This window comes from Myotis myotis, unplaced genomic scaffold (genome assembly GCF_014108235.1).
Source record: "Myotis myotis isolate mMyoMyo1 unplaced genomic scaffold, mMyoMyo1.p scaffold_m19_p_36, whole genome shotgun sequence".
Taxonomy (NCBI): domain Eukaryota; kingdom Metazoa; phylum Chordata; class Mammalia; order Chiroptera; family Vespertilionidae; genus Myotis; species Myotis myotis.
This window is the reverse complement of record NW_023416342.1, coordinates 1,969,485-1,993,972: the sequence shown is the minus strand read 5'-3', so window position 1 is coordinate 1,993,972 and position 24,488 is coordinate 1,969,485. Positions and strand designations below refer to the sequence as shown.

Genomic DNA, 24,488 nt, shown 5'->3' with positions numbered 1-24,488 from the left:
AGGAAGTAGCCGGACGTTCGCACGTGCGAGGTCCCCAGAATAGGCAGGTGCACGGAGATGGGGCAGTTCGCAGTCAGGGTTTGGGGGACCTTGTTCTGTCCGGGAAGACGGAAAGGGGCGGAAATGGTCAGTAACGGCAGCCAGGGCTGTGAGTGTGATAATGCCACTGCGTGTGCACTTCGGTGTGGCCAGCATGACGAGTGTTATGTTACGTATATCTCATCAAACGCTAATAAAAAGGGGAGGCGTGGACGAGGGACAGGAAGGAACCGGTGACAAGGGAAAGGGAACCTCAGGGGCGTGGAAAGATGGCGGGAAGGAGTCGAGGGGAGGAGGCAGTAATAGGCGGAGCGAGGTTTCAGGGCGACGGGGTATGGCTAACACTTTGCATCTGGCGGCCTCAGCTTTCTCAGCGGAATGGCCCCTCCTCGGGGAGTGCGGGGGGTGGTGGTCAGGGAACGCTGGGCAGGCTCAGCAACCTCAGTGCCCTGAGCAGTGACACTGAGGGGACATAGCCAGGCCGTGTCACAGGCCCATGAGGCCACCAGCCAGGAAGGAGCACAGAGCAGTGACTTCCTCTGGGAGCCACGCCCAACGCCCGCGAGTTCTGCCGAGAAAGCAGGTTTCCAAATGGTTGGATTGATCCACCTCGGTGGTGGGAGAGTGTTTTGGAAAAGAGTAACACGATGAAACACTGGGTAGAGTTTATTGAGAAGAGTTTCAGGATATGAGAGGAAGATTGGGGGCATCAGGGGGAACAGGGCTCCCCCATGAGGACCCATTGCGATGGCCCCAGGCTCCCTCCACGGACGGTGCTGGGACTCGGGGCAGATTTCAGAAGCTGGACCCTGGGAAGCATTTCCAAGGAAGAAAATCACAAATACGGGTCCAGTGGTTGGCGGTGCACACCTGGTCCCCAGTGCCCTCCTGCTCACTCTGCCCACCCGTCTCATCATCTCCCACCTCCCTGTTTCCAGGAAGCACTTAATGACTTCGATCATATTGAAGGAACTGAGGGTTTTTTTCACCTGGTACCCATTAATTCAATTTTTTTTCAAAGATTTTTAAAAATTTGTTTTAATTGATTTCATAGAGGAGGGGGGAGAGAGTGAGAGAGAGAAGGAATCATTAATGATGAGAGAATCATCAATGATAAGAGAATCATTGATCGGCTGCCTCCTGCACGCTCCACACCGGGGATGGAGCCCAAAAACCTGGGCACGTGTCCTGACCGGGAATTGAACTGTGACCTGGTTCACAGGTTGACGCTGATGCTCAGCCACTGAGCCACGCCGGCCGGGCTGGCGTCCATTGGTTTGGATGCCTGACCTAAAATCCTTTGCAGGTTCTGGCTGATCGACTGTCGGCAAATCCAGGAGTCCGTCGCCTTCGCCTCCCAGGTGTACAGGGAGATCATCTGCGTGCCGTACATGGCCAAGTTCGTGGTGTTCGCCAAGTCGCACGACCCCATCGAGGCACGGCTGCGGTGCTTCTGCATGACTGACGACAAGGTGGACAAGACCCTGGAGCAGCAGGAGCACTTCGCGGAGGTGGCCCGCAGCCGGGACGTGGAGGTGCGGGTTCCAAAGCAGCTCATGACACGTCGTCTGTGCCTTTCTGCTTAGATTACACATAAAGCAGTGGCTAGTAAATAGAACCGCACGATAAAAAGACCAGTCCTCCTCCTGGGCAGTTAGAAGGTCAAGGTCCAACATGAGCTCTTCCTAGTCCGTCTGGGCCAGTCCTGTCAGGATCGTCTCGGCCTCCATCCTGAGAGGAGGAGGGAAAGGGCTCTCTTACGGAGCATCATGGGGGAGGAGGACTCAGCGGTGAAGTGTGTAAGCGGCGGCAGCAGAGAAGGCTTGTCTTTCCTCATTCGGAGTAACTTTCAGTGGTAAGGACAGCGGTCAGGAAGGGCACCCTCGGTGTCAGTGTGGACGTGAGCTGCCCAGGCCTCTGTCACTCCTGCTGATCTCAGGCCTCGTCATCGGCGTGGGTGTGGACGGTGAGGTCAAGTAGTGTGACTCATTGGATGTAAAAACGACCCAATCAGAAGATGGACTCCAGGAGTTAAAGCTCTGTCAGTTTGGGGGTAATGTTAGAAACAAGAGCGTCAGCATCAGAGGCCACCGGGGGACAAGACATAGCAATTGAGTGATGGTTGTAGGCAGGTCTTAACATTCCAACAGGGATCAACACTCCTTTATGTAAATAACAGGTAATAACTGCACTTACTATAATCTGTGCTGCTTTCTCTGCCTCACCAGGTGCTGGAAGGAAAGCCCATCTACGTTGATTGCTTTGGCAATCTCGTGCCATTAACCAAGAGTGGCCAACATCACATATTCAGTTTTTTTGCCTTTAAAGAAAACAGACTTCCTCTCTTTGTCAAGGTAATTATCTATATGGAATTTTTACGTACATTTTATTCTACATCAAGTCAGGTTTAACTTCCTTTAGAAGGAGAGGATATTTGCTTTTCAATCATTTTCAGCGATTATTTAAACCATATCTATAAAATGTTAAAGTTCTGGAAAACCAACCATTTTCATTTTTGAAGTTCAAATTCAACTTTAAGACTATGTTTAAGGACAAACAGCCAATTCATTAATTAGAAAAACTGGCTTTTTCAAATTTTAAAGGAAAGCCTCTCTCTTTAAAGTGTTGTTCCTTTTAAATCTCTGTGCTGAAGTGATTTAAATGTGCGAATGTCACCAGCGAGGAGAGCAAAGTGCTCTCAAAAGGCCCAGGAACCCGCTCAGCCTAATGTGCGATGGCCCCAGGCGGCCAGGCCCCCTCCACACAGTCACTCAGCAGCCGCCAGAGACACCCCAGTGCACACGAACTCCCTGTCTGCTTCAGACCATTCGTCCTGGGCAGAGTTTGGCGATGATAATTACGTCTCCCCCAGACTCCACGCCTAAGGAGGGACAAGCACGTATAAATGAGAGGCTTGTGAAACAGGAAGGAAGTAATAATTCCGTTCCGCACCGTCTCTCGCCACTCACCGTCCCGTTGCCCACAGAGCATTGCACTTCTCTGGAGGCCCCCAGACCCTGCCCACACAGGACAGGACAGCGCTGGGCTCCCTCGCTTTTCCCCAGGCCAGCCTCAGGCGACTGATTCCCAAGCAGTTCATCATCTCTTACCCTTTTGTTACCAAACCCCTCATGGTTTCTCCCAGCACAAATCTGTTCAGCTGCTTAATCTTTTTAAAATATTTTTTTATTGATTTCAGAGGGGAAGGGAGAGAGAGAGAGAGATGGAAACATCAATGATGAGAGAGAATCATTGATCAGCTGCCTCCTGCACGCCCCCTACTGAGGATGGAGCATGAAACCCAGGCATGTGCCCTGACCCGGAATTGAACCTCCTGGTTCATAGGTCGATGCTCAACCACTGAGCCACTCAGGCTGGGCAACCTGCTTAATTTTTTAGATCGATTGAGTTCTCCCAAGATCTCTGCTGAGCCTCTCATGGTGCCATTGCTGGTCACCAGTTTTGCCTGATGACAGCTGTCCTGCAGGCCACTCCATGGAGCAGTAACTGCCGAGGGCGGCAGAGCACCGAACAGACAGCTGTGTGATTGAACTAACATTTGATACCATCGCTGTGCAAGCACCGTTTATAAACAGCCCCATACAGAAATGGGTGGAGGACCTGGATAGACATTTCTCTGAGGAAGGTGTTAAGTGGCCAGTAAGCCCATGAAAAGATGCTCAGCAGTCATATTCCAGCCACAGTGAGATACTGCTCCAAACCCATGAGAATAGCTGTCACCCAAACAACGGAAACTGGCGTTGGTGAGGCCGAGTGAGAACGGGGGCCGAGGCGTTGCTGGTGGGAAGTCATAGGCTGCAGCCCCTGGGAAACAGTGCGCAGTGCTCAGCGTGAGACCACGGCGACCGTAGGTCCAGGGACTGCACTCCTCGTTCTAGGCCCCAAAGGACTGGGCGGGCACTCGGCTACTTTCCCGCTGATGATCACGAAAGCGTTATTCCCCCAAACATAGAAACATCTCGAATAGCCATTTGCAGATGAATAGATAGGCCAAAAGTGGTCTGTACACACCATGGAATGTTATTCAGCCTTAAAAGGCAATGAAATTCTGACACATGCTACAACACGGATGGGCCTCGAAGACATATGTTGGGTGAAATTAACCAGGCACAAAGGACAGACATGGTCTCAGTCCATCTCTCCGAGGTCCCGGAGGAGGCACGTGTAGAGGCAGGTGGAAGCGAGTCCCTGGGGGCCGGGCAGAGGAGGTGGGCAGTCCCCGGGGGCAGGGGCAGAGTTGGTACTTGGGATGGTCAACATGCTGCACAGGAGTGACGATCGCACAGCTGGGTGCGGGCCTGACGCCACTGCCTGTGCACTTACACACGGTGAGTGGGAAAGGTGAATTTTGTTCATGTCATTTGACCACACTTTTTTAAAAGCTGAATGATTTTTAAAAAAACAGTTGTCAGTTGTAAAAGGACAGGGAGAAAGGAGCAGCCTCAGACCCTTACTCGGCATTCTCAGATGCGTTGTCTGTCCCCCAGTTCTTGGGGGAATCGTCTCCTTAAAGAAGCCACATGCGTCCTGTGTGCTGACACACGTGCCTTTCCTGTCCAAGGTACGAGACACGACTCAGGAGCCGTGCGGACGGCTGTCATTTATGAAGGAGCCCAAGTCCACGCGAGGCCTGGTGCACCAGGCCATCTGCAACTTGAACATCACCCTGCCTGTGTGCATCAAGGTACCGCGAGGCGCTGCGTGCGGCCGGGGGGGGGTGGCCTCTGCCATCCAGGACCGTGCACCGCGGGGGCCTCGCCTGCACCGCAGGGAGCAGTCATTTTGGGTTCCCTGTCAGTCCGTGAGTTTCCATGGAAGTCAGAACAAAAGAAGCTCCACCTTATTTCATAGCCAATTCATTGTGATGAAAGATTCCTATGCACGCATATTGGATACAGAAGACAGAAATGTTTAAGAGTTAACTTTTTGGACTAGTTTTTAAAAAGCAAATAACTGACTTCATCTTCATTATTGCTGTTGTGTGCCCTCCTGGGACCAGGCTGGGGCCTCTGGTATCCAAACCGGTTGGGCTGTTAGCTGTGGTTCTCCGCCAGCTCATAGGTGGGTTCTAAACACCGCATGCAGAGCAACCTCCTGACATTGCGTCTTGTCGCTAAAATAATTACTGTTCAGTTTATTTATATTTTTTAAATATATTTTTATTGATTTCAGAGAGGAAGGGAGAGGGAGAGAGAGAGAAACATCCGTGATGAGAAAGAATCATCAGTCGGCCGCCTCCTGCACGCCCCACACTGGAGATCAAGCCCACAACCCGGGCCTGTGCCCTGACCAGGAATCGAACTGTGACCTCCTGGCTCCTAGGTCAACCATGAGCCACGCCAGCCAGGCATTACCTGTTCACTTTATTACCTGTAATATCTTAGGAGTATCAAATTAATTTTTCAACTGTTTTAACATGATTAGCATGCAAAACATTTCCATGTTCCAAGGAGCAGATTTGAGACATTGTTGCAAAGGAAACATTCATTCATTCCTGCCCCAGGTCCAGCTGCATCTGGGTATAACTCTCCAGGCAGGCCTCTTCCCGATGCAGATTGTCTGTGATGACTCCTGCTTCTACAGAAATATTCTTGATTACTCTGTCAAGCCAAGGAAGACAGCTGAATGGATTATATGTTGGGAATAACTTTTTTTATTTAAAAATAGTTTAACCAGTAGCCCTTCCTCATGGGAAGCCCACCCGGCCATGCCCAGTAGGCTGCAGCCTCTTGCCAGGCAGTGTGTCTGAGAGGTGGGGACAGGGTGCGGCGGGGTGAGCCCTGGCGGAGGGAAATATGTTTAAAGTCCTACATTGGACTCCATAAAACAAGCACTTCCGGTACTGCTTATCACTCGCCGTCTGGTTTCCTTAACGAATGATTCCTGTAAACAGAGATCAGTCACATGGAAAAGCTGACGGCATCGTGTGCAGCATTGCAACTTCTCATTTGATAAAAATAAATAAATCTTATTTTCCTGGGAAGATAATGAGCTGTGACTCTGAGTTCAGTGAGCCTTCAGTGTGCCGTGAAGAAAGCATTTGCTTTATTTATTTTAATATTTTTATTGATTTTTTAGAGAGAGAGGCAAGGAGAGAAAGAACTATCTATTGGCTGCCTCCTGCATGCCCCCTACTGGGGATTGAGCCCGCAAACCCGGGCATGTGCCCCGACCTGAATGGAACCTGCAACCTTTTGGTGCACGGGACTCCGCCCCACCACCTGAGCCACAGCCAGGGCTCGCTCACCTGTCGTCACATTGTCCGGGGCAGACGCGGTGCTGATGCTGTGACGGTCCAGGGCGGCTCTCCGTTCAGTCGTAACGCAAAACAAAAGTATAAAGAGCCAGACAGCTGGGCATAGAATCTGCTGGTGTTGATAGCCCTAGAACTCGGACATGCTGCCGTGCGTCAGGCCGGTACTCGCCACACGCTGCTTTGTGGCTCTCAGCCCGTCCAGCCAGCACCGTGCCCTCCAACCCATTAAAGGTCCAGCTTTGAGGCTGCCGGCGATCTAGCGTCTGAAATGAGTATCTTCGTAACTTTGATTCCTTTGTGTCTCAAGTCTCCAGACTTGTGAGTTTAAATCAACCCTTTTTAGCTTGTGCGCCTCTCGGCTGAACGGTTAGAAAATGTCAGAGTGCCCTGACTGAATGCCGCCCACCCATGCCGGGCGGTTCTTAACCTTTCCTCCTAACTCTCTGCTCTTTTCCATCCCGCATGGCGCCTGGCGAAGGAGTCCGAGTCGGATCCGGAGCAGGAGGAAGAGGTAATTGTGTGACCCTGTCGCTGACCCATCAGAGCACCGGTGCCCTGTGTTCTTGGGCCGTAGCCCAACGCCCTGAGCCAGTGAGGACAGGCGTGCTTCCCTGGAGAACGTTGCCCCGTCTTTGCCATGTGCCTACTTCTCTACCCACCGCTGAGGCGCCCCGTCATCTCGGCGGTTCTCACAGGCTTGCTGGCAGAGACCATCTCCTGGTCGTGTAGCCCGGGCCCTCACTCGCCTCTCACCGCAGGGGCCTCCAGGGCCCCCTCACCTGATGCCGCCCGCACGGCACTCCGGGACGTGTGCGTGGTACTGGTGCACGTGTCCTTGGGTCCCAGCATTTCCTCAGCTCCATGTTTGTAACACATGTTCCTTATCTGGGTCAGACACAGACCATAGCTCCTCAGACTCCTGGGTCGTTTGTCAGAGTTAAAGGGTCTTCAGGCCAGAAAGTCCGAGAACCCCTGAGACCAAAACTGGGGAGCCTGTCGTTCCCCCGTCAGGGGATGGCAGTGCCGGGGCAGGGGGTGCGCATGAGCTGCTGGCAGCTCCTCCTGGTGCCCCAGCAAAGCAGGGCTGCGCCTCCCACCGCAGGGAGGCAGCGTGGCTCGGAGACCGTGCAGGAGTAGCCATTTCAGTCACACCTGCTCCTGCAGTTCAAGCTGGGGGGGTGTCCCTTGTAGAAACCTGAAAACGCCCAGCGTTACCGTGGAAATGAGAGCGGTCCCTGGGGAAGCCTGTACTTACCGAGGAGCATAAGGGTTCTGTCTCTAAGATAGACAAGTGTGGTTGTTAGTAGTTGCACGTTAATGTTTTCAAATATACTAGTTTTATTTTCAATTTATTCTGATGGATTCAAAATACAAAAATAGAAAAACGTAATACATGCCCTTGTACCCACCTGCTGAACATGTAAGGCCTTATCGGTCCAGAGAAGCCTGACTCCGCTTTTTCATGGACACTCTGGCTGCAGCAGGGCGGGAGGGGGTTACAGACTCACCAGACACAGGAGCCTGTGGCCAGACTGAGGTCTTCTCCCTCGACTGTCCAGTCACTCCGTCTCCCATCCACGTCCTTCCCGTGCCTGGTGACTCGGCCCCAGAGCTGGGAGGAGGAGGCCGCGCGCCCTCCAGCCAAGCAGTGCAGTTGGGAGCCACCTAGCCACCCTCTGATGAGCCTTTCCCACGCTGGACGGTTCCTATTGACTCCTCTCAGGACCTGTTCAGCGATCAGTGCATTCTGTCCAGGAATTGTCCTTCGGCTTGTGATGAGTGACAGGGGCACCATGTCCGTGGAACGTGCCACCTGGCATGCGATTTGTGCTCCACAAAATGGACACGTTGATTGCCTGCTTCCCTCTCTCCCTGGCCTTTTCCTGGTAACGGTGCATTTCTGACACAGGCGTACCCTGGGCCCGTCTTCCCTGGAAAAACATGTTAGAGAGGGCTCCCCGTCTACGGTATCTAGAAGAGATTCGTTTTTTTCAGAGTTTGGATAAGAATCAAGGAAACGCATGAGGAAGTGCCGCCAGGGCTCTGTGCCCAGCGCACGGGGTCCCCACATGCACAGGGTCCTCACGCATGTGACTGTGACTCGGAGCTCAGAGCTGGGGCCGGGGAGGGAGACGGGAGAGAGAAAACACTGTTATAACCATTCACTTTATGTGTGTTTTTTTTCAGATCGATGTGACATCAGAAAAAAGTAAGATTTTAAGTAAACTTACCTTTGTTTGAAAGCTGACTACAGACATGCGCGCTAGCGGCCATTACTAACTGCTGCAGTCATTATGTTTTATACTCCGAGTCATCATTAACATGCCTTTAGAAAGCGCTTGGCCAGTTAAATGATAGAGACATTAACTGTGACCTCATTGGCAGAGAAGCACTGTGATTCTCCTACGCGCTCACCCTCTGTGACACCCTGCTCCCCGCTGCGCCCGCTTGTTGGGTCCCCCGTGTCTGTCCCTCTGTTAGCGCGCCATTGTCACCTCACCTCCACCACCGACACGACAGCATCACTCGCTGTGCAGCCAGCACTGAGCCCTCGAGGGCTCCTGATTCTGTGGCCGCACCTGCGAATGTGATCCTGTCTCGCCGCCCCCCCCCCCCCCCCCCCACTGTGGTGAAGCAGCCGAGCGCCCGCTGTAGGCCGGGCCGCCCTCTGTGAGAGCTTTCCGGGAAAGAGCCATGGGTTCCCACAGTAAAACCTCCAGGATTTCTAATCGCACAGCGGTGTCGTCATGGAGCACCTTTCACACAGGATGCGGGTCCCCAAACCACCCAGTGCAGAGAGAAGCAGGGTTGGGGCCTGCGCCCAGCCCTTGCACCCGCTGGAGCCGCAGCATGCTAGCCTTGTAGGTCGCCGGCCTGTTCTGGCAGTTTGGGCTTCTTGTGCGGAAGAACCTGAATTTTTTAGTTTTTTAATATATTTTTATTGATTTCAGAGAGGAAGGGAGAGGGAGAGAGAGAAACATCAATGATGAGAGAGAACCATTGATTGACTGCCGCTGCCCACCCCCTACTGGAGATGGAGCCCACAACCCAGGCATGTGCCCTGACCAGGAATCAAACCTTGACCTCCTGGTTCCTAGGTTGACGCTCAACCACTGAGCCACACTAGCTTGGCAATTTTTTAGGTTTTATTTATGTATTTATTTTTGCTTTTCTGCCCCATATGCTTCAGAAGAAAATCCGTTTTTTTAACGGTCACTCATTTAAGGTTTGTTTTGATGAGCTACATTCGGGGGTGTGCTTCCCAGAGGAGAAAACCTAGAGCCCGGTTGGTGTGGTCGCCTGGCCCCGAGCAGTGGTCTGGGGGCTGGGGAACAGCTCTCTGCGCGCACAGTGTGGTTTGCTGCTGACTCACAGGAACGCTTTTCAGTGAGTCTCCTCACCCTCGTGTTACAGCAGCATTTGGGAACAGGACGTTTTCATTGGTTTATATTTGAGCAAATCTATATTGATACAAATTACTTTAATATATTTTTATAAATGCATATTCACAGAGACTGTCTTCTCAACAAATACTTATTTTTTTCAAGAGAAGGCACTTTTCGTTTATTGAAAAGATGATAGGTTAGATTACCTTCATTAATTCTTTGTTTTAAAATATATTTTTACTGATTTCAGAGAGGAAGGGAGCGGGAAAGAGAGAGACATCAATGACGACAGTGACTCAGTGATCGGCTGCCTCCTGCACGCCCCACACTGGGGATCGAGCCCACAACCCCAGGCTTGTGCCCTGATCGGGAATGGGACCGTGACCCGGTTCGTAGGTCGAGGCTCGACCACTGAATCACGCAAGTGGGACAGTTCCTTTTTTAAAGAGATTTCATTCTGCTCTCCCCTTTCCTGTTCAGAACCACTGTGTGCATTTAAACTGCCAGTTTCTTTGTTCCGTGGATACAAACTTGGGGATTAAAATTGAAGCCAAGCATCAGGCTCCATTGTGATGAAGAAACGCGCCTGTAACGCCTGGGTCCTCCCCGGCCCCTCGGTGCTGTGACCGTTGTACATTTTCAAATATAGACTGATGTTTGGCTGTATTTTAGTTTAAAGGTGATTATTAAATAACACGCAGCTGGGTGTAAAACAGTGCCGCTGCAGGGGCTGAGGAGGGCTGCCCCTGGGCCACCCGTGAGCGGGCCCTGAGCGCTGCCCTGCCTGGGCCCACCGGCCGCCCTGAGCGTCGCACTGCAGCCAGTGCTGGGCTTCCCCACAGTGGGTCCCGCTGTCTGTCCCTTCCCGACCGCCTCCTGCCTGCCTCCCCTCACCCGCTCCGCTCTGCATGGAAATAACTTGGCTTACACAGCTGTGTGTGTCTGTGTGCGTGTCTCCGACTGGGGTTGCTCTGCATCACGTTTTAACTCTGGACTCACAGATGTGTCCTCACCACGGTTGTCTTGTGGTTTTTCTTTTTTTCCCTTTCTTCCCTCCTTGGTCTTTCCTGTAAGTGTCTAAACAAGGAGGCGGCTCCGAGGAGAGGGCCAGGCCTCTCCGCCCCAGACCCTGTGTCTCACTGTTAGGTGTGCATTTCCTTAGCTGAAAAGCCGGTTTGCAGCGGATTCAGAGACTTGGGGTATAGTCGTTGTGTGGCCGAACGGAGCCGGTTCCAGACTGCGTGCGGTCAGAGGCGCACGGCGAGCAGGAGCGCGCACCCTGCGTGGCTGCGCCTGGCTTTCTGCCAGCGGAAATGGGCTCTGCAGTTCCTGGGGCTGCGCTCCCTCCTCCGTGCCTTTTTCTTCCCACATCCACCTGTGCCGTCTGAACAATCTTGAGATGCCCCCGTGTGCTGTCCCTGCCTGTCTCTGTGTTGGCTTGTGACGCCATCGGCGTGTGTGTCGATGGCTGGTCTCAGCGCTGTTGTAAGTGTGGGTGTGCGACAAGTGAGGAGTGAAGCAAGTTATTTCCTGCTCATTTTCCTTTCAGTTCCCCTTAGCCTTGCTTTGCTTTGTCTCCTGAGACCTCGTGGATCCGCCACCCTGCCCATTTTGTTGTCCCTCCCACCGCACCAGGAAGACCCTGTGTCCTTGGTCCTGGTTACATTTGCCAATTTCTTGTCTGATTTCCATTTTACTTCCAATGCTTTCCATGCATATCCAAGACGATGAGACAGAGTCGACAGAAACATCTGTCCTGAAAAGCCAGCTGGTCACTGAGGCCCCAGCCCTGGCGAGCCCGGATCTGCTCTCGGAAGTCTCTGAGATGAAGCAGGGCCTGCTGAAGATGAGTGCCCTGCTGACCACAGATGCGGCCGACAGGGCGGGGCCGCTCAGGGACAAGGAGCCGGCCGGGCCCTCCCAGGAGGAGCCGGGGGAGCCCTTTGAAATCGTGGAGAAAGTGAAGGAGGACTTAGAGAAGGTGAACGAGATCCTGAGGGGGGGGTGCTCAGAGGGGGAAGGCCGTGAGCAGGGGCCCCAGCAGGACGAGGAGTGGGTAGTTGTCAGTGACGAGGAGATAGCGGAGGCCAAGCAGAGGGCACCCCTGGAAGTCCCCGAGGTCCCCTGTGTGGAAGTGAGACTAGTGAGGGAGACCCCAGCCCAGGGACAGAAGGATGCCACGGGGCTGGTCAACTACCTCATTGAGGACCTGAGCTCCTACACGGCCTCTCCCAAAGGGGCCCCACAGCCAGTGCCCCGTGCGGCCGGGGCCGGGCGCGCTGGGAGCCAAGGGAAGGACGTTCCCCGAGATGGGACGCAGAGAGGGCAGAAGGAGCGCAAGCTGGGCCTGGGCATGAAGAAGCCCGCACGGAGGAAGCTGAGGGAGGACCTGACGCAGAATGAGGAGGGCGCACAGGCCGGCACGGGGAAGCTGGGGCTGCGGAAGGGCAGCTCCGAGGAGTCCGCGGAGGAGGACGCGGGGTTGGCTCCGGAGCCGCAGCCCGCGGGAAAGGCCACGTCGCCGCTGGTGGAAGAGACACCCATCGGCTCCATCAAGGACAAAGTGAAGGCCCTTCAGAAGCGGGTGGAAGATGAACAGAAAGGTCGAAGCAAGTTGCCCGTCAGAGTCAAGGGCAGAGAGGAGGTGCCCCGGAGGGCCAGCCCCAGGCTGCCACCAGCCGCCTCGCCCCCTCTGAAGTCCGACAGGCGGGCACCTGCCCCCCCGACCTCCAAGGCAGACAGACACTCTTCCCTCGCCGCCTCTGCCAAGTCCGACAGGCATCCTCCCCCATCACCACCGAGTAAAACGGACAAACACTCACCCGTGTCTCCCTCAACGAAGAACGACAGACACTCACCCGTGTCTCCCTCAACGAAAACCGACAGACCCTCGCCCGTGTCTCCCTCAGCGAAAACCGACAGACCCTCGCCTGCATCCTTGTCAGGCAAAAACGGGAAACACTCACCTGTGTCACCTTCAGGCAGAGCAGACAGACACCCACCTGCGTCGCCATCGGGAAGGACGGATAAACATGCACCCGCATCGCCGGGGAGGACAGACAAGCGCCTGCCCGTGTCCCAGGCGGCCAGGACGGAAAAGCACCCCCCAGGGCCAGCCCCTGGGAAAGCAGAGAAGCGCCTCTCGGCGCCCCCGTCTGGGAAAACGGAAAAGGCAGCCCCCGTGTCCCCCACCTCGAGGACCGAGCGCATCGAGGAGACCATGTCCGTGCGGGAATTGATGAAGGCCTTTCAGTCAGGTCAGGACCCGTCCAAACACAAGGCCGGACTCTTCGAGCACAAATCCCCCAAACCAAAGCCGCCGCAGGAAAAGGGCCGGGCTCGGGCAGAGAAAGAAAAGGGGCAGGGGCCCGCCCAGAGAGAGACCCAGAAAACCGGGAGTCCGCCCCCCAAGCCCGGCCAGAGGTTCCCGGGAGCTGTGGCCACAGGCGCCTCCGGGCCGAGAGAAAACGCCGCTGGAGGGAAGGAGCCGGTGTCAGGCCACAGGATGCCGCCACCTGTGGGGCAGGCCCTCGGGGAGGAGCCGGACGAGCGGGGCAATGGGGACCCCCAGATCAGCCCCGACCGCAGAACCTCCACCGACTTCTCGGCGGTGATTAGGCAGGAGCTGGAGGACAACGCCCGGTACCAGCAGTTCTGCCACCGGGAGGAGCCGGAGCCGGCGGAGGCGCAGCTGGTCCCGGAGCAGGTGCTCACCAGCCCCTTCCCCAGGGCCTTCCAGCCGGAGCCGGACAGCGGGGAGCTGCTCCCAGGCCTGGCCTTCCGCCTGGATGGCAGCTGGGAGAACCTGCGGCAGGAGGGAGCGGTGGGGTCCCCGTGTGGCAGCCTGATGGAGGGGACCCCCCAGGCCAGCTCAGAGGAGAGCTACAAGCACGAGGGCCTGGCCGAGACCCCTGAGACCAGCCCAGAGAGCCTTTCTTTCTCACCAAAGCAAAGCCAGGAGCAACTTGGGGAGCCCAGTGAAACCACCCCCTTAGAAACAGACAGTCATTCGGGTGAAGAGCGGTCCTCCACCAAAGACACTGGCGACGCTACCCGAGAGCCTGGCATGGCTGTCACTGGGGGCTCTGAGCCCGCAGCCAGGGGCGTGAAGGAGGCCACCCCGGACCTGCCCAGAGAGACGGGCCCCACCCCCAGCGGCGGCGACCTGGGCCACTGCACTGTGTCCCCAGCGAAGGAGGCTCCTGCCCGTCCGACTGAGGGCGTGCCCGGGGAGGACGGTCCACCTGCCCACGAGACACGAACTGAGCCCCAAGCTCAGAGACCCACGAGCCCCGAGCCCGAGGCCCCCGTGGCGACTGGCCAGGCCCAGGCCGCCCCCCGCAGCCCTCCAGGCCTGGAGCTGCCCCTCCGTCAGCCCGACACCGAGGTCCTCAGCCCCGGGGCCGACGAGTCCCTGGCGGTAAGCCACCAGGACTCCCTGGAGGCCAGCCCCGTGCTGGAGGACAACTCCTCCCACAAAACCCCGGACTCCCTGGAGCCCAGCCCCCTGCGCGAGTCCCCGTGCCGCGACTCCCTGGAGGGCAGCCCTGTGGAGCCCAAGGTGAAGGCCGGCGTCTTCCCGGGCCCCTCTCCTCTCCCCGCCGCTGTCGCCAGAGCGGAGCTCCTCTCCGAGGGGGCCTCCGTGCGGGCCCGGCTGCTCCGCGACCCCGACGGCAGCGCCGAGGACGACAGTCTCGAGCAGACGTCCCTCGTGGAGAGCTCAGGGAAGAGCCCCCTGTCCCCCGACACCCCCAGCTCCGAAGAAATCAGCTACGAGGTCACCCCCAAGGCCTCAGACACAAGCCCCCCCAAACCAGCTGTGATTCCCGAATGCGCGGAGGAGGACATGGAAAACGGGGAGAGAAAGAGGTTCACCCCTGAGGAGGAGATGTTTAAAATGGCCGCGAAGATCAAGACCTTTGACGAGCTCGAGCTAGAAGCCAAGCAGAAGAGGGGCCTCCGGAGAGAGCCCGAGCCCGAGCCCGAGGGCCCTTCCTCCTCCCAGCCCGACACCGCGCGTCCGGCGGCCGTGGGCGGGCCGCGGGGGCAGGACACCGAGGACAGGCGTGCCGTCCCCGTGGTGGTGACTGCCGGCAGCAGGACCGCGTCCTCCTCCTCCTCGGAGAGCGAGCCGGAGCTGGGGCTGCAGAGAGCGGGCGCCGACCCAGGCCTGCTCCCGGAGCCGGTCATCCACGTGCAGCCGCCGTCCCCGCTCCCATCCAGCGTGGACTCCAGCTCCAGCCCCGAGGAAATGCCCTTCCAGCCGACCGCCTCCAAGCAGTACACGTTCAGGGTGCTCGAGGACGCTGAGGGGCCCGGGGCGTCGGGAGAAGAAGCGTGCGCACCTCATCTGCCGGAAGGCAGCCCGGCGGGTCGCCCCGGGGGCCCGGGCCCGGCCTCCGACGGCCTGGACAGAGACGCTGACCAGCCCCAGCTCTGCGCGGGCCTCGGGTGTGAAGCGGGGAGCACAGGCAGCTGGGCCTCGCCCAGCCCCTCAGGTCCCTGTGGCGCCCCCCATGCTGAGGTCCAGGAGCAGCTGGCTGGCTGGGAGGAGCCGTCGGCCCCGCAGCCCCCAGAGAAGAAGGACTCAGAGGGAGAGGCGCACCCAGGAGCTGCGCTTCCCAGCGAAGGCTCTTCACCGCCGCCCCTGGGGCCTGATGGTCCAGCATCTGAAGGAAGAGAGTCAGACGAAGACCTCGTCTCTGCACCTCCCACCACGGAAACGGGGGCCGCAGGACCCGGCCACGCCCCCAGGAGGCTCCCCAGGGCCTGCCCCACGCTCGCCGCCACCACCACTCACACAGACACACTGTCCACAGACGGCCCGGGCTCCGACCGCGCTGGGACCGAGGACGCCTGTGACCTTCACATCACAAGCCCGTATGAAAACGTTCCTCCCCAGTCTTTTTTCTCCAGCGAAGAGAGCAAAACCCAGACAGAGGCAAGATACACGAGCTTTCACTCAGCAGAAGCGTGCTCTGTGGCCATCACGTCCTCGGCGGAAGGCGTGGCGGTGGTCCGCTCTTCATGTGCCACCGTTTCAAGCAGAGAGTGCAGTTTTGAGGGCCAGAGCACAAAATCCACGCAAGAAAGCACCTTGTGGGAGACGCAGGCGGATGGCGCCCCTGCATCCGTCGGGTCCCCGCGGCCCTGCGCCGCTGCAGTCCCCGGCGAGCAGGTGAGCACAGTCGTCATCACCACCAGCCACGTGGACTCAGATTCCTGGAGCGAGATCCGCGAGGATGACGAAGCCTTCGAGGCCCGCGTGAAGGAGGAGGAGCAGAAGGTGTTCGGTCTGATGGCGGACAGGCCGTCCCAGGGCACCACCCCAGACACCACGCCGGCCCGGACCCCCACCGAAGAGGGGACCCCAACTGGCGACCAGAACCCGTTCCTGTTTCAGGAGGGCAAGCTGTTCGAGATGACCCGGAGCGGCGCCATCGACATGACCAAGAGGTCCTACGCCGAGGACGGTTTTCACTTTTTCCAAATTGGGCCGGACTCCCAGGAGGAGACCGTCTCTGAGGACGTGGCAGGAGGCGGGGCTGCCGCCGAGCCCTCAGCGCCGGAGACACCAGCTCGGTCACTGGCACCTTCAGAATCAAAAGACACAGACCTGGCTGACGCTCTCCCCTCGGACCTGAGTGAGGAGGGAGCGGGAGCCCCGGCTTCCGACAGTCACTTCTGCTCCCCGACAGGGATCCCAGCCCCCCTGGACACGTCGGTTGCCTCTGTGGGCACCGAGGACCTGCCCCCCACGCCTGGGGGCGCCACACCTCCGCCGCCCGCTGTCCAGGTCCCGGTGGACGTCTCCGCGGTCACTGGGTCCGGAGTCTCAGGACAGGACGGTGCCTCTCCTGACTCCTCCCCGGAGGAGCAGAAGTCAGTCATTGAGATCCCCACGGCAGCCACAGAGAGCGTGCCTCCTTCGGAGAGCCAGTCCCAGGTCCCGGTCCGGCCCGGGCCCCCTGCCGCCCCCGCCCCGGCCCCTGCCGAGGAGAGCCCGCTGCCCAGCCCAGGTGAGGACAGGAGCGAGCAGGAGACAAAGCCCAGGTCCAAAATCCCCGTGAAGGTGCTCCCCCACGCAGCCGGGCCGCAGCCTTCGCCTCTGCACTCCTCCCTGCAGAAGACGGGGCCTCCTCAGGGACAGGACGTGCCAGGCAGGGCCGCAGATGACAGGGGCACCTCTGACTCAGAGGCCAGGCCTTGGGACTCAAAGACCAGAAGTCCAGCGAAAGCTCCAAGCTGTGCGGAGGCCGAAGCAGAGAGCGGGGAGTGGGCGGAGGAGCTCACCCTCGAGTCGGAGGCCGCAGCCTCGAGACCCAAGGTGTTTGCCTCCCGCCTGCCGGTGAAGAGCAGAGGCGCCCCATCTTCCTGCAGGGGGGCCCCAAGCCCCACCCGGGAGAGCAGGGAGCACTTCCTTGACCTTTACAGGGATTCCATAGAGTTCTTCGAGGAGATTAGTGAGGAGGCGTCCAAGCTAGTGGACAGGCTCAGCCAGGCAGAGAGGGAGCAGGAGGCAGTCTCGGATGACGAGAGCAGTAGCGCCCTGGAAGCCTCGGTGATCGAGAGCCTGCCACCTGCCGCGCCCGAGCGTGCGGGCCCCGAGGACATCTTTGACGCCAGGCCCATCTGGGATGAGCCCATTGAGACTCTGATTGAGCGCATCCCCGATGAGAGTGGCCATGACCCCACGGAAGGTATTGCCCCCCGGGCTCCCCGGGCCCCGCATGTCACGAGCCGTGTCGCTGTGCCGTTTGTTTCCTTTGGTGGCTCGAGTCTCGTTTTCTTTAAGCTTCCGCAGTGGCTCCTGTGTTTGTGTGAGCCCTTCGTGTTGTGTGCTTTCTCTGTACACTCTTGTCTGTGAAAACAATCTCAAGATTGAGCCGTGAGAATGCTTGTGGGAACGTGACCACACCGGCCACGGCCCTGCCTCGTCCGGCCGGCCGTCGCACGCGAGCCGCGCCCACAGGGAGTTTTGTTGCTCTGCAGGGCCGGGCCCAGCCTGCAGCCCAGCACGCCTGCTCTTGCACCGAGTGTGTTGGGTTTGTCTGTATTATCCGGATCCGTGGCTTTTCTTCACCTTTCTGTACTTGAAGATAATTGACACGTAATTTTTGTCATCATTAGGATGCCCTTTGCTCAAGAAGATTTCACATAGGAAATTCCAGTTTAGTGGATCTGTTTTTGACTCAGAAAGGTTGGATTTCAGATCCCGCTGGTCACATGCTCACACACCAGCGTAAGGTAAACGGTGCTTCTCATTGGCGCGGCCCGGTTGGAAGCAGCAGACAACAAAACTCCAGCTGTGCATGCCTTAGTGGACTGTGAGGGCCGATGGCGCTGAGTTATCACCATGGAAACCGCAGATGGCGCTGAGAAGTGGCCCCAGAGCTTCCAGTTTCTCTGCAATAAAGACCAGGGCTCTTAAATTTGCGTGATAGGGGGTGTCACACCCGTGATCTAGAACACTGCCCATCCATTCGTGGGGTTAAACATGAATGGAACGTCACAGTTTGTGGGGGTAATAGAAGAGCTTGCTTGTTGGTCAGCAGACAAAAACTGCCCAAAAGACGTCCATGCAAACACGTCCCTCACTGCCCTCCCCCAGGGTCACCACGGCCAAGGCAGGTGTGGTCTCGGGCCAGACCAGGCCTCAGTCTCATGTGACCCTCGGGTGGGAAGGACCTGCGCGGCCCGGAGCGAGGGGAGGCCCGACCCATCCCTCTGCGTCTGCAGCCCAGCTCCGAGCTCCGGGCATCTGACAAGGAGGGTGATCGTTTCCTGGTGGGCAGTGTTCTCTGGGGCCATCGGGAAGGGGAGTGTGACGCTGGCTAGACATCACAGCTTCAGAATTAGTGCAGGGACTGGTCTTGATTGAAGAGATGGGAAGCACGTGGTTTCCATGATGTCTCAGACTTCCTCCCATTCCATTCCAGAAACCAGGCACACACACGCGCGTGATGTAAGGGTAATAGCGCGATGGTGCGACCATCGACTGTTTGGACAAGTGACTTCCTCTCTGTGGATGGTCAGTGCGGGATCCTCTCCCGGCACAGACAGCCATGGCCATTCTGTTCTTGACCTTGTGCAGATCAGCAGGATGCGCAGGAGCGGCTGGAGGAGCGGCTGGCCTACATCGCCGACCACCTGGGCTTCAGCTGGACAGGTAACACGAGCGGCCCCTTTCCAACAGAGCCCGCTGGTTGTGGACGACAAGGTGGCCTCAGCCACGGGTCATGAACAGTGAGAAGGGTCTCCTTTTCCTTCCCTTGAGGAAGGCCCGAGGGGCAGCGAGAAGAAGGCAGTGCAGGGTAGGAGACCGGGGCTCTGTGAGCCGTCCTGGGAACTGGGGCAGGCCTCGCGCCCCTGGGACGCAGGACAATAGGGGCTGTGGGAGAGTCAGAGGGTGCCCGCCCCGCGGCACTCGAGCTTCGGGGAGGGGCTGGTCTTCAGAGCCGTTGCCGGAGGCCGCTCTGGCGTTTCATGGGAGACTGACCGGGGCTCCTGGTCTCGGGCGCCGTCTCAGGGCCTCCGTGGGGAGCGGTGCTGACAGAGGCTCTGGGCGAATGCTGAAGTGCACGTGGCTATGAGAAACGGGGTGCTTGAGAGGAGGGATTATAATACACGTCCAGTGACTTACTGAGGAAAAGTGAGCCCTGAGATCAGCATGATTTATAAATCACGGCTCCCTCTCACCTCGCCCGGGCTGGACAGGTTACAGCCCTGGCTTTCTTTTCTTTCTTTCCCTTTTTTGGCCTGACTTCCTCTTGTGTCACCTGTGACTACCTGATTGAAACAAGTGGTGTAAAATTAATGTTTGTCATCTTTAAGGTTCTTAAAGATTGGTGATGAATAGGAGACCAAAATGCCCATAGCAAAGATAATCAGTAATGTGCAATAAGTGACTAGAAGCAGGAAGAATAGCCATTTTCTTTAAAAACTGATCAGATTTATTTAATTGAGGAATTCAGAGGAAGGAAGGACAGCAAATATCCCTAGTTGACTTAATGAATAGGTAACATTCAGAATTACTTTATTTCGTTTTTTTCTTTCTTCCTCCTCCCTCCTCCTCCTCCCTCTTCCCCCTTCCTCCTCCTCCTCCTCCTGCTCTTGTTGTTGTTAATCCTCACCAGAGGATATTTTTCCATTGATTTTGGAGAGAGAGGGAGGGAGGGAGGGAACGGGGGGGGGGGGAGAGGGAAACATTAATGTGGAAGAGACACGGTTGCTTGCCTCCCGCAAGCAGCCGAACTGGGACCAGGGGTTGAACCTGCACAACCCAGGTAGGTGCCCTTGAGCAGGAATCGAACCTGTGACCCTTCGGTCCATGGGCCAACACTCTAACCACTGAATAACACAGCCAGGGCTATTTTGACTCTTAGATTTAGGTGTACATACGTATTAAATGTCATATCATCAGACATGTTGAAAAGTAAGACCCTACAACCATACACAGTGGTATGAAAATGAAAAGTAAAAAAGTGTCTCGCCTACGTCTGGTCCTCTGACCTCGTGCCCCAGAGGTGACTGCTGGAACGTCCATGCATTCAGAAAACATGCAGTGCTCACATGCATGCCTCTTATTTAAAAAGAAGCAAATTTACTTAAATCGCATAAATAGTCCATCACCAGAGACGCATCCAGCTCGTCCTTTTAAATGACCATTGAATTCTGTGGAGGTGCTGTAACTGCCAGTGGTCTTCCCTGCTGGGCATGTGGTTGTGTCCTGCTAATGTGATCAGTACGCGTGCACTGGGATGTTTTTGTGAGCAAAGCTGGAGGGCACATGCTAGGAGCAGAATTGTTGGGTAAAGGGTGTGTGTGTGTGTGTGTGCGCGCGCGTGAATATATTTCCACTGATTTCAGAGAGGAAGGGAGAGAGAGAAATGTCAATGATGAGAGAGAATCATTGATCGGTTGGCTGCCTTCTGCACGCCGTCTCCCCCCCGACTGGGGATCCAGCCTGCAACCCAAGCATGTGCCCTGACCTGGAATCAAACCGTGATCTGGTTCAGAGGTCAATGCCCAATCATTGAGCCACGCCAGCTGGCTACATTTTTAATTCTGAAAGATATTGGCACATTGCCCTCCAAGCAGACCTCTCATTGCACACGCACACCCCACAGAGCACAGACCTCCACGCAGCATGTCAGTGTTGGCAAGGACAAGTCTAGGGCAAGTCTTCCTAGACTGTTACTCCCGTGACATCAAATCAGAGACAGGAATTTATTCAACCACCATCATGCAGCCACAACCAGTGTGTACCACGTGCAGTGCTGAGCACAGGAATGACGGTGCTGAAGACGTCTGTCCCGAAGGATGACAAGGGCGGGAAGTGGCCCACGTCTCCTGTTGCAGTGGTTTGTTTCCCATAATGTTGGTTAAGAGTAGGAGTTGGCACTAATGGTCTCATTTGCATTTTTGAATTAAACGGGACCACATAACACATATTTTATCACCAGAGCCTCCAACCTACTCTTTCCACCAGGACAGTGAACAGTTCTAGATGCAGCTTTAAGGGAAGTCTAGAACTAGCATCAGGAGAGCAAAGGTGTGTGCGCCTCGTGCTCCTGCGTGGGGACCGTGGTCCTGTCACGGGCAGCACGGAGAGCCCTGCCCAGAACCCGGCGGGCGTGGGGCGCTAGCTCTGAGGCTCCCGCTCACAGGCGGCGGCATCTCTTCCAGAACTGGCCAGAGAGCTGGACTTCTCCGAGGAGCAGATCCACCAGATCCGGGTGGAGAACCCCAACTCCCTGCAGGACCAGAGCCACGCGCTGCTCAAGTACTGGCTGGAGCGGGACGGGAGGCTGGCCACAGGTAGGCGGCGCGGGCAGGGCGGGCGGGGCAGCAGGTGGCAGCCCACACGTGCCTTCCTGCCCTTCCGTCGGGTCACATGACAGGTGCCGAGCACGGCTGCCACCACAAGAACATGCACAGCGTCTCTAAAACCTCTTGTCCTGAGACCCCTGTGCTGGGTTCCTGTGGCCAGTGTCACTGGGGGAGGGCGGCACCCAGCTGCTAGCAGGGACATTACTTGTTCAAATAGACTTTATTGATTGCAGAGAGGAAGGCGATGGAGAGAGAGAGAGAAACATCAGCAGTGAGAGAGAATCATGGATCGGCTGCCTCCTGCACACCCCACACTGGGGATCGAGCCCACAACCCAGGCCTGTGCCCTGGCCGGGAATCGAACCCTGACCTCCTGGTTCATAGGTCAACACTCAACCACTGAGCCACAGCAGCCAGGCAGGAATGTTATTAAAGTCCTACATTTTCTAAACATTGATGATAGACAGTTGTGTTCATTCTCATGTTTTATTGGCAGTGACTGTACCTCCTGCTCCTCCTGCCTGTACTGCTAAATAACTTAGGTTGGGGGAGCAGATAGTCGCCCAGTGCTGTGTGTGGCCATGTGACCTCGGCAATCACGTACACTTCCCACCCTCGCTGGTCTCAGAGGCCGCTTCCCTGAGCGTCTCCACGGCTCCGGCCAGAGCCTCTCATTCACCTCTGTCTCCGCACGCCCCTCACCGTCTGGGGCCTTTGCAGGATTTCACCAGTAAGAAGAGAGGGAACCGTTAGACTTCACCTTCACAGAGTCAGCAAGCGCTTTTCCTGTGAGGAGCATCTCCCGTGCCATAGCGGGGCTGTGCTCATGCTGAACAAGTCTTTGGCTTTTGTCTTAAGTTCAGTTCTGCTGCGAGGGCTGTACCCAGGCCGGTTCACACTTTTCCTGCTTATCTGCTGTTTGTCTTTATGTTTCTTTTTACAAATAACTTTATTTGGGCTTGTTGTTTCCTGTACAAATACCAACATTTTAGTAAGGCAGCTAAAGGAAGGTGGTTTTCAAAAGAGCACGCCCCCAAGCAATCCATGCTTTCCTTTCACATCCCAGACACCAGCCTCATTGAATGCCTCACCAAGATCAACCGCATGGACATTGTGCATCTCCTGGAGACCAGCACGGAGCCGCTCCTGGAGCGCGCCAGCCACAGCTATGCCGAGATGGAGCAGACCATCACGCTGGACCACAGTGAAGGTCAGGCAGTGCGCCTGCGTGTGCGTGTGCGTGCGTGTGCCTGTGTGTATGTGTGTGTGCGTGTGCCTGCGTGTGCCTGCGTGTGCCTGTGTGTGTGTCTGTGGCTAATTCAAGCAGCTGGGCCCGCCTCCCTTGCCCAGAGGGGGGTCGCCGTGGCTGCTCACACGTTCTCCTTGCTGCCCTGGGGCTTCCCTGCCGTTGAGAGGTGCCCCACGCCGCTCACTCCTTGTTCATTCATCAGAGGCTCAGCTTGGCTGGAAGGCAGCACCATTGTGGCTTAAAGCAGAGGTTTCTCTCTGTCCTGGAGACAGGAAGTCTGGGGATGCCTCCTCCCGCTGCACCCTCTCCTTCTCAGGCAGGAACCCCCACAGGCTCACCTCAGCACCCTCCCTCCCCACGGCCACCTGCTGGCCACCACCTCGGGACTGGTTTCAACATGGCTTTGAAGGGGACAGACCTTCTGTCACCCGGCCACGGACTGGGATGACCCACCAGTGCTTCCCCTCAGCTCCACATCTTTCCCACCAGCTCAGCTGCCACGTCTGTGCTGTGCCCACAAGACTGTGCCTGTCTCCGTGGCCCCACGACTCCCCTCTCCCAGGAAGCGCCGCCCTGACTTCACCTTCTGCTCCAGACCAGCCGTGATTCAGACCCACTAGGACCTCTGGCATTGAAGTTCCTAGTTCATTCCATCGCCAGGCAGCTCACTCTGCCCCCCTCTCCTCTCTTCTCAGTCTCACAGCTCCTCTTCTCCTTCATGCTGCCAGTGTGGCTCACTACTTAATTCTGAGCTGAGGATCAGGTTTCGTGTTTCTTAGAAAAAGTAGGAACAATCAGCCCAGCCGACATGGCTCAGTGGTTGAGTGTTGAACTTTAAACCAGGAGGTCACAGTTCAGTTCCCAGTCAGGGCACAGGCCCGGGTTGTGGGCTCAGTCCCCAGTAGGGGGCGTGCAGGAGGCAGCCGATCAGTGAGTCTCTGTCATCATTGATGTTTCTGTCTCTCTTCCTCTCCCTTCCTCTCTGAAATCAATAAAAGTACATTTGTAAGGAATAGCAACAATCACAAGCAGACACTCATATTCAGGCACCCCCTCTCCTGCCTGCGTGATCTCAGGCCTGCAGGCCGCCCGCTCTCAGTGTGGCTAAGACCGCGGTCTTTTGTCCAGTTAAGAGCGTCACCCCTACAGCTGCCCCGGCTCCCAGCACTGTGCCCGCGGATGGCTGCTTCTCCGCCCGCCGTACAGGTGATCTCTTCAGAAGCGCGGACGCCCTGAATCTGCTCCCCGCCCGTCCCCCCCCAGTCCGCTCTCCGGGCACCTCCAAGCAGAGGTGGCTGCCGCGTGGCCAGGGCCTCATGCCGCGCGGTGAACCCTCCCGTGGCTCCCGTGCTCTTCTTGCTTCGCCTTTAGTCACGTCTGACGCACAGAACCAGCCCCTTCCTCCTAGAACGTTCTTCACCCGCCCCGCTCTGCTCCTCTCTCTGCCTTTCCCCCGGCTTCCTGCTCTGTCCTCCGGCAGCGCTCAAGTTGCGTGGGTTTCAGTGACGGCAAACGTGCCCCCGGTTCAGGCCGCCCTCTGTCCCCGCGTGGGCAGTCCTCCCATCTCAGCCCCGTGGGTGTCTGCAGAGACGCTCCCAGGCGCCCCCCGGGCCTCCCCACTGGGCTTCCGGCTGTCAGGTGTCAGTGAATAAATGGGTGGGGCCGTCACGCCTCCACCTCTGCCTCAGCCTCCCAGAGCCCTTAC

General features: G+C 57.0%; 1 protein-coding gene across 31 annotated transcripts in view; it reads left to right on the top strand.

The window, feature by feature from the left end:
* The window catches only part of ANK2 (ankyrin 2), a 337,929-nt gene that overhangs the window by 297,716 nt on the left and 15,725 nt on the right, over window positions 1-24,488 (top strand). For 24 of the 31 annotated variants that reach the window (XM_036303254.1, XM_036303267.1, XM_036303246.1 and 21 more), the window contains 8 exons: window positions 1,346-1,574; window positions 2,268-2,393; window positions 4,622-4,744; window positions 6,795-6,827; window positions 8,504-8,525; window positions 18,797-18,871; window positions 21,391-21,522; window positions 22,601-22,744. In XM_036303254.1, coding sequence (XP_036159147.1) covers window positions 1,346-1,574; window positions 2,268-2,393; window positions 4,622-4,744; window positions 6,795-6,827; window positions 8,504-8,525; window positions 18,797-18,871; window positions 21,391-21,522; window positions 22,601-22,744 — 884 coding nt within the window. Of the gene's footprint in view, window positions 1-1,345; window positions 1,575-2,267; window positions 2,394-4,621; window positions 4,745-6,794; window positions 6,828-8,503; window positions 8,526-11,426; window positions 17,403-18,796; window positions 18,872-21,390; window positions 21,523-22,600; window positions 22,745-24,488 lie in introns of all 31 variants that reach the window. The other 7 variants (XM_036303240.1, XM_036303241.1, XM_036303242.1 and 4 more) reach the window with 1 other exon arrangement.